Here is a 9,123-nt window from a genome sequence, read left to right on the forward strand (position 1 = left end):
CAAACTGACTGGCGTCAGTCTCACCTTTTCTCCTTCAGCTCCAGCAGTTCCAGGGTCTCCATCCTTGCCATCAGCACCCTGCAACAGGTCAATAAGTAGTTTAATATTCTCAGATTGATGCCATGGGGGGGGTTCAGCGGTTAATGGAACTAACTAACTAACTAATTATCGATTATAGATAAATAAATGATAATTGCTCATTTACTAAAACAATTTCCGATACTTGCACCATTATGGTATAGGAGCTTGTCCATCAGCACTTGTCCAACTGATCACTTTATCTCATGGTTTTACATTTTACAAACTTCATATAATAATTTTCACAGAACATCTTGTACTGAGCACTTTTATTTCCTTTTCCAATTACCCATTCACACGGTTAGCCCATTTTGGGGCGCGAACCCCTTTTGGTGTTTTAAACATTATGTTGTAATTTAGCTACAAGCTTATAGCGTGCCACTCTGCTATTTTTGAAAAATCGTAAAACAATGTGGCGCAAATCTTTGAATATATATTCTTTCAAAGTGAATGTTTTTAACTCGGGTCTAAAAGGGTTAGTAGAAGCTGCTGAAAAGCTGCAGTGAAAAGACAGATTTCCCCCAACTGTTGCTGTTGCTAAGAGACCAGAACATGGAACGTTGTTTCAGTAGGCGTACCTGCTGCCTGTATGCTATGATAAAGACACCTGTACACGTCATGGCTGACGCATCATTATCCTGTAATGCTGTGGTTTTAGTAACTATGCAGGTATAGTGTCAAGGAGCTGTCAATGAGGAGCATATTTGGAATGATCAATTTCTAATCAATGGAGTAACTATTTCTCTGCTCGCCATACCTTTGGAGTTACAATACATCAGGGCAAGTATATAACTATACACAACCCACACCCCTACTAAAGTGTATTGCCCTTTAAAAGTGCTCCAGTATGCAGAGTGGACAGAAGCTTAACCAGGTGGACGGCAACAAAGAAGATTTATAGTACCCACTGAGCAATTTTAGACGGCCCTTTAGACGAATATTAGACGTCTATTAGACCAAAAAATTGCTCAGTGGGTATAGTTGAATACTGAATGTCAAGTAAATCTTAGCAGAGTGTCTGTTTTACTAGTGTATTAGATAAATATTGTACAACAAAGGAAGAAACGAAGGCACTAGCGATTTCAACGTTGAAAGGGAGCGGCGCAGAAGAAGGCCGCGACACGTGGGTTGTGTTCCAATTACAGTTCTGCGTTCGTTTCAAGGATGAAATAGCCGTCTGAAAAAAAGCCTTTTCAAAAATATCTGAAAAGAGTTTTTTATTTATTTTGTTGCACGTATTGAGTCCGCAAACCACAGAGCACCTTCATTATACCCTCTTCTGGAGCACTCCAGACACTTTATCTTATGTCTGATGAATAATAATGTCTGAATAATGTCTGACATAATAACACTATCAGACACTGTGCATGTGTGCGCACACGCACGCATGCACAGTGTGTTGATGATCCAACATTACAGCGTACTGTAGCAAGCGGCAGCAGAAAAAGCTGTGGAAGCTGTGGATCGACATGCCAGTTTGAACCAGTTGGGGGTAAATGCTGTCTTTTAGTCCCAGTAGATCTGATGGGACCAGAACATAGTACCTGACCCGAACCAGACCCAGACCAAGAACCCGACCCAGACCAAGAACCAGACCCAGACCCAGACCAAGAACCAGACCCAGGCCATGAACCAGACCCAGAACCACTAAACCAGTCCTCAATCACCTGAAAATAAACACTGGGTCAGCACTGACTAACAACCAAACAAACACATTTGACAAGCACATACTGTACATACACATATGCACTGCAAGACGACACACACTGCAGACATATTCTCACTCTCAAGTAGTACTATTGTGACGGCTTGGGACAACATCTGACCATACTGCAACATTTGACGTGACGGGTACCCCCAAAAAACCCCAAATCTCAGAGGATGACAACTCTGCTAAAAAACCTGTTAAAACAGTCTGTCTGAAGCAGACTTGAGCCACGCGAGGCACCCCCAAGCAAGCCGCAGGCGAGCGAGTGTGGCCACGCCCAACGTTGCAAAGTCCACTTCAGCTCCAAGTTGCGTACCGATAGGGACGGGATCGTAAACCATGTCCCCTGTCGGGCAAGCAACGTTGCGGGCGTCCCATTATCAAATGTTGCAGGATGGTCAAATCTGTCCCCACTCCCCAGTCAGTCGCCACCTGTTTAACAGCGCATGTGTTGACACTGCATGTGCACATACTGTACACATACACTGCATGACTAGACACACCGCACACACATACACATACACTGCATGACTAGACACACCGCACGCACATACACATACTTGACTAGACACTGCATACACATACACATACATTGCATGACTAGACGACATACTGCAAACACATACACTGCATGACGAGACACAATGCACATACATACACATATGCTGCGTTCACACGGGCACAAACTAAAGATCCATTCATTTATCAATGGAAGCCAGTGACGTGAATTAAGCCACGAAGCAAATCCGACGTTTGTAGCTGCTGCAAAAGATACAAAGCTATACACATTGAAGCTGAGCTGTGTTCAACTTCCAGATGCAAAGCTACAAAGCTACATTACTGTAGCTGCAATGACACAGAACCAATCAAATCGATTCGTTTTATTTTGTTTATTCCATCCACCCCGCTTTTTTTTTTCACCTTGTTCTGGCTGACAAAAACATGGGACTGGAGGATAAAGTTATTTTCGACCGTCAGCGCAGTTGTCCGTAGAGACGTGTGTCTCTACGGACAAAGTGTCTCGCACGCTCGATGACACCAACGACCGTGCGAGCAACAGATATACAAAGCGACAAATATGCTGTGATCTTTGCGTCTTTTGCATAATGCCTCGTGTGAACGCACCAATACACTGCATCACTATACAAACACTGAGAAAGGGAGTAAAGTGGGGTTGTTTCTGTTGAACTTACAGGGAGGCCGGGCGCTCCCATCTCCCCGTCTTTTCCATCTCTCCCTGCGGCCCCTGGATGTCCGGGTAGAACGCCTTCAGACGGGGCGGTCCCCGGGGGCCCTGGAGTTCCTGCGGGACCGGGTGGACCTGGGGGTCCCTATACAGAGATTAAGACAGACATATTACCATACTAACATGAGTTGTGAGGCACCATTATATGTTATAGGAAAACGTGATTACAAGGAAGATAGACGGCGTGTGTGTGTGTGTGTGTAGGGGGGGGGGTGGTTCTCACCCTGATGATCTCTGCATCACTGTCAAAGTCATCAAATCCTGCTGAACCCTCCAACGCATCCTGATGAAACACACAGTCACAAACACACGCACCACATGAGCTGTCGATCGACACTATAAGCCTGCCCCAGCCTGTGTGATTTCTGGTCTAGAGAGGGGGGGCGGGTGCCGGCGAAAATAGCCCGGTGGATCCTATAGGTTCACTCCCCCCAGATTTTCCAATGGCTTTCCCCAGGCTTTCTTTTTGAGCCCCGAAAATAAAAAAGCCTGGGTTACCGAGGCTGTCGATACAACTGACCAACCGATATCGCTCGGACAACAGCGTTAAGGAGCACACGCGGGTCACGATGTGAGTGACTTACAGAGAACCTGGAGGACTTGGTGGGTCGGCCCGCAGGTCCCGGCAGGCCTGGAGGGCCAGGTAGGCCAACGCCAGCGTCACCCTGTAAGGAGACAGAGAAGGGTAGACGTTCCATCATTGGTCATTATTGGTCGCTGTCGGGTGGAAACCTTGTTTGTCCAAATTATTATTATTATTATTTGAAAAAAACCTTTAGAAATAGTGAAAATAGTAGATCATAAAGCTCACAACACGTTGTTTTGTGAGATTGTACATCTACTATTTGAATTGCTCTTATATGATTAAGTTGGGCATTCATTATTCAAGAAGGTTTCTGCCCAACAACAGCAACGTTATATTGTCTATCTGTCTAGCTTGTTTGTAAAAAGTAGTTATATTCGGTTTGTGTACCTTTTCACCTGTAAGTCCTGGTTCACCAGACAACCCTGGGAATCCTGGAACCCCAGTTTCACCCTAAAGAAACAACACCTTTTAAGGAAAACACTTGACCTCCAGCACATCCGTATTGACTGTATTTAAGCTTTAATGTAGAGCGGAAACGGAAAAGTAACTGAGGGCTCAACAACGTATGGGGTTTGAGTAGGCCTACAATTAAAACATTCTACTTACTGGAACTCCAATTTCACCCTTCATGCCCTGGAAAAAAAGAAGACAGAACTAATATTTGACTCGGATATCATTTTCTTTACATGCGTTACACACTGCTGGGCGACGAATGAATTCAGTACCGGCCATATAAGGAGCATGTCTTGAGTGTACAGGGTTTGATGAGGTCAGATCAACATATGGAATGCCACAACAGGTGAGCTCCATATGGAGATCTAAGGGTGGTAGCGGGGACATTCTCTTGAGTGTACAGGGTTTGATGAGGGCCCAGGAAGGGCCGGGGGCTTAATTTTCGGGCGTGTTGAGAACTCTAGTTTTCGCCGGCTTCCGGGCGCGGCTGCTCTAATAACTTTGGGGCGGGCCCGTCTAGAGTTTGAATGGACTGGTGGGCCTGTTGAGAACTCTAGTTTTCGATGGCTGCCGGGCGCGGCTGCACTAATAACTAGCCCCGCCTAGAGTTTTAAATTTGAATAGACAGGTAGTTATAAGTCAAAAGGGAGACATCGAAGAGGAAGGATGGATGGGGAAGGATCAACATATGGAATGTCAGAAGTTTCTGACATATGGTGATCAAAGGGTTTGAGGTTTGAGGTCAGATTTGCTAGCCAATATTGATGACATCAGGGATCTCCATATATGGGCTTAAGTGCGACAGCAGGTCGCATTTACTATGACATGAGGGTCTCCACATCTCCATCCCTGATGCTGTCACATGATGTCACGAGACCTGGGCACCATATATGGTGCCCAACACAAGGGAAATGCACAATTCCATATAGTTCGCAATAAACATACAGGCTGTCCGTCGTTCCCAGAGGTTCCAGGGGCCCCTGTAGGTCCCGGAGTTCCCTGCGGGCCCCGGGGCCCTGGCTCCCCTCTCTCCTGGACTGGGCCGTGGCCTGCCGGTCCTGGAGATCCAGGGGGACCCGGCTCTCCTGATTCCCCCTTCTGTCCTTGAGTCACCTGCAAAGGGAGAGGGCTCGATAGTTCATTGATTGATTGATTGATTGACTTGTATGGACTTGTATTTTTCCTGTCGGACAGAAACCTTGTATCTCCATATTTCTTTGGCGGCCCTGAGCTTGTAGTTATGCTATTTGCACTGTTTTTGAGCCCCTCCTATATTCAGCTATTGGTGTAGATTTCCGTCCTACATTAAATTCCCATTTTTCAATGGGAATTGAATGAATGAATGAATGGAGAAAGTGTCTGAGCAAATCAGTTTAGTGTCTATTCTTGTCCTACACAAACGTTAAATTCCCATTGAGAATGAATGGAGAATGTTACGTCATAGTGTCTGAGCAAATATGCATGGTGTCTATTTTACGTCATAGTGTCTGAGCAAATAGGCATGGTGTCTATTTCACGTCAAGATGGTGATGATGATGATAAGAGCGTCCCTCACTTCACTCGGGTGTGATTGTTTTATTTTGTAAACAGAAATAAAATATTGATTATAGATTCTATACAAATCTTACAAAATACATTATTTTCAGTTTATTTTCATCACAGAAAAAAAAACCTAATAAATAAATTCATTTCTTACAGTGTGCGGTCTACTGGTTGGATGTCTTGTCAAAGATGGTGCTGCTGTGGTGGCTGAGGGACACAGTAAACAGGTTAAAATAAACACTACTAGGGTAGGTAGTACCCTCACAGAAAACATGCAGTAATCCTGGGGCTGTATTTTGCGTGTCTTAAGTACCTGGTCTTATTCCCTAACTTGAGTAAACTAAAGACCTGGAGGCGTGATCAATGCTCTTTGGCCACTCAGAATAGCCAAATGGCATTGATCACGCCTCCAGGTCTTTAGTTTTTTTTACAAAAATGTAAAAAAAACAGCACTACTGTATTTAATTAGTAGAGAAAGTTTATATAAAACTAGGTATGAGAGAAAACTATCAAGTGTAACGTTTTGAAGATAGGTCAGTTTCTAACTTATAGGTTTAGCAGTCAAGTTAACGCTGCACTCCCTCATCCTATCACTGTTTAAACATGGCACCATCTAGTGGTAGCTTGATGTAAACGTAAAATGAGTGCGAGAGAGAGAGAGAGAGAGAGAGGGGGGAGAGAGAGAGCGGGCCAACGGTCAAGCTTTCTCCACCTCATAGCTGTCAATGTTATTTTGCATGGCTGTGTTGTTGAACATATACACGGATTAAAGTCGGGAAAGTTACACGCCTGACCCACCCAAGGGATGGCAATAATACTAATGACCGTAGTCTTATCGTGCAACATGAAAACTCCTGTTCGGTAATCGTTAAAAGTTGATTTCTCCCTCTGTCATTTCCTCGTATTTCTAGTTTATTTAAATAATATCATGCAAATTTGTCCAGTGCATAGTTTACTAGAGTTAGGTCACATTCACACCAGAGAGCTTTGCTGTGATTAAAACGAATTCTGCTGCGCATTTTCAGAAAGTGCACTTCGTTTGGCAGGTGTGAAGGCTCATTCGAATCCTAATGCGTATCAAAGAGCCGCATTTTACTCCGAGCAAAAACGGGGGTTTCGCCTCGCTTCCAATCGCATGCTGATTACGATTCGGTGCAGGTGTGAATGCAATCCGCAGTAAATAAAGGAAATGAAGCAAACAATGTGGCGGGTGAGGAGCTAGTGAACACAGTTGGAGACGGAGAAGGCATATTATACGCGGCGCAAAGATGTCCCGTTACCGTGGATACTAGACGTGGTCGAATGAGGAGACTGAAGCCCTGATCGAAATGAGGACGAGTACGTTAATCAATTGCTTAAGAAAACACATAAAAACACTGCAGTGTATTATAGCCTACAGAATATTCTGTCTGTCTGTGCCGTAAACATGGAGTGCTGTCACTGTGTGGGGACTGGGGAGCAGGGACTTTCATCTCGATAAACCTGTAGACATTTTGTGCTGCTGACAGTCTGTTATATCGGTGTGCTCAGCGCTCTGCCTCCATGCCCAAAAGTGCTTGGCGTGGCTGCATGTGTATAGTGAGAGAGCGAGAGAGCTGGGGGGGTCCAGTCCCAGACGGCATGACACATGCACGTTATGAGTATAATTTTATCACCATAGATTTCACTGTGTTGTAGGCTAGGTTTATGAATGAAACACATTGATAAAGGTCCCCCCTGCTGCGTTTCCAATTGCTACGGACGACAGTGTGAAGGCAAATTAAATATGCAAGAATCCCAAAATCTCCGCCCATACGCATGGAGTCTACCGACGTATTAGGTGAGAATGTGACCTTAGAATACATTTTGATGCTCTTTTGCTACTGAAATGATCGATTATTTATACGGAGAAATCCCGTCATTTAACATGCATCTCTATGGGTGGAGAAGGACAGTCTTCTCGCTGCTATAACGTGCCTATTGGAGAAGGACGGGTTGGGGGAGGGACTTAGCGAAGGGCTAATTGAGACAGGGAGAGGAAGAGAGAGAGACAAAATGAGCCTGAATGATGACTATAGAGCGCCGCAGTCCCCGCCCCCTTTCAGAAAAGCGAGTGGCCCAGGAAGTGGAAGCCCCATGCATTCTCCCGTCGGCACTTTTAATATAATTTATTTAAAGACGGTTACGCCGCGGACAAAGCCAATTCGGATCGTGACGAATCATGACAATGAACACAATATTTTGGGCCGATCAAATAATTTATAAGACGAAAAATAAAACAAATAGTGTTGTCTCCTGACTTTCTTTCTTTTGATTTGATCGTCCCAAAATATTGTGTTCATTGTCATGATTCGTCACGATCCGAATTGGCTTTGTCCGCGGCGTAACCGTCTTTAAATAAATTATATTAAAAGTGCCGATGGGAGAATGCATGGGGCTTCCACTTCCTGGGCCACTCGCTTTTCTGAAAGGGGGCGGGGACTGCGGCGCTCTATAGGGCTGGGCAATTAAGCCTCATTAATAGAAGCAATAACAAACTTAATTTAGGTCATTTTAGGTTAATCAAATAATCGAGAAGCAAGTTTAATCTGTTTTTATGAAGCGACAATGAAAAGTACTGCTTCTCATAAGTGACCAAATCGATTAAGTCTGATTAAGCACCTAAGCAACGTATTATATACAGTATTAAACAATTGAAGTTAGAAATAAGATGACTATAGTATAGATGACTACGGTATATCAGTGGTTTGCAAAGTGGGTTCCTTGAGGGAGTTCCACGGGGGCCCCCAGCTAAATGATAGTTTGGAACCAAATGGACCCTTATGGGTCTGTAACTCTGAGAGTGTACAAATGGAACTCTCAGGGTTAAATTAACATTGATTTTACAATACAAATTGGGGTCTCGGAGATAGAAATACCCTAATTAGCCTAACTCAGGTCGAACCCGGGGGGCCCTTGAAATGTAAATGGTTGAAAATCACTGCTAGAGCCGTCAAAATCTTCTCTTTGGGGGTCCTTGGCATATCTTTTCAAATGGGGGGGGGGGTCCGCCGGATTATGAGTATCATTTTAGGGGTCCTTGTCATGAGAAGGTTTGGGAACCACTGAGAGATGTTTAACCCATTTTGCGCGGGAACCCATTTTGGTGTTAGCATCATGTTATGCTTTAGCTATTGAAAAATAGCAGATCTACAAGCTCGTAGCGCGCCACTCGGTGGCGCGCTATGAGCTTGTAGGTCTGCTATTTTTGAAAAATCGACTGACATTTTTAGAATCTGATCTCAGGTCAGAATGGGTTCATCAGACCAGTGTGTGTCCAGTGGAAACCTCATATGAATCTGATCTCAGGTCAGAATGGGTTAACATAGTTTTTTTGGTCGTATACCTCTCATTGAGGTCGGCCCCGCCTCCTGTCCTGATGTCTCCTCGGCGTCCTCATCGTCGTTGCCTAGCGACATCTCTGTGGGCGGGGCTCTGACCGGACTGGAGGCAGTGAGCTCTGGTTCTGGGAGGGGCTGCGGAGAGAGAGAG

The 9,123-nt window shown here is 44.8% G+C and overlaps 1 protein-coding gene across 3 annotated transcripts in view; it reads right to left on the reverse strand.

The window, feature by feature from the left end:
• The window catches only part of LOC308336777 (uncharacterized protein), a 95,537-nt gene that overhangs the window by 23,388 nt on the left and 63,026 nt on the right, over window positions 1-9,123 (reverse strand). For 2 of the 3 annotated variants that reach the window (XM_080794323.1, XM_080794322.1), the window contains exons 8-17: window positions 8,978-9,107; window positions 5,768-5,820; window positions 5,017-5,184; window positions 4,225-4,251; window positions 4,006-4,068; window positions 3,617-3,697; window positions 3,256-3,315; window positions 2,980-3,117; window positions 1,623-1,745; window positions 25-78 (exon numbers count right to left, since the gene is read on the reverse strand). In XM_080794323.1, the coding sequence (XP_080650449.1) occupies window positions 25-78; window positions 1,623-1,745; window positions 2,980-3,117; window positions 3,256-3,315; window positions 3,617-3,697; window positions 4,006-4,068; window positions 4,225-4,251; window positions 5,017-5,184; window positions 5,768-5,820; window positions 8,978-9,107 (897 nt within the window). The remainder of the gene's footprint in view (window positions 1-24; window positions 79-1,622; window positions 1,746-2,979; window positions 3,118-3,255; window positions 3,316-3,616; window positions 3,698-4,005; window positions 4,069-4,224; window positions 4,252-5,016; window positions 5,185-5,767; window positions 5,821-8,977; window positions 9,108-9,123) is intronic. The other variant, XM_080794324.1, reaches the window with a different exon arrangement.

The sequence above is a fragment of the Protomyctophum bolini genome, assembly GCF_963924005.1.
Source record: "Protomyctophum bolini genome assembly, chromosome: 21".
NCBI classification, from domain to species: Eukaryota; Metazoa; Chordata; class Actinopteri; order Myctophiformes; family Myctophidae; genus Protomyctophum; species Protomyctophum bolini.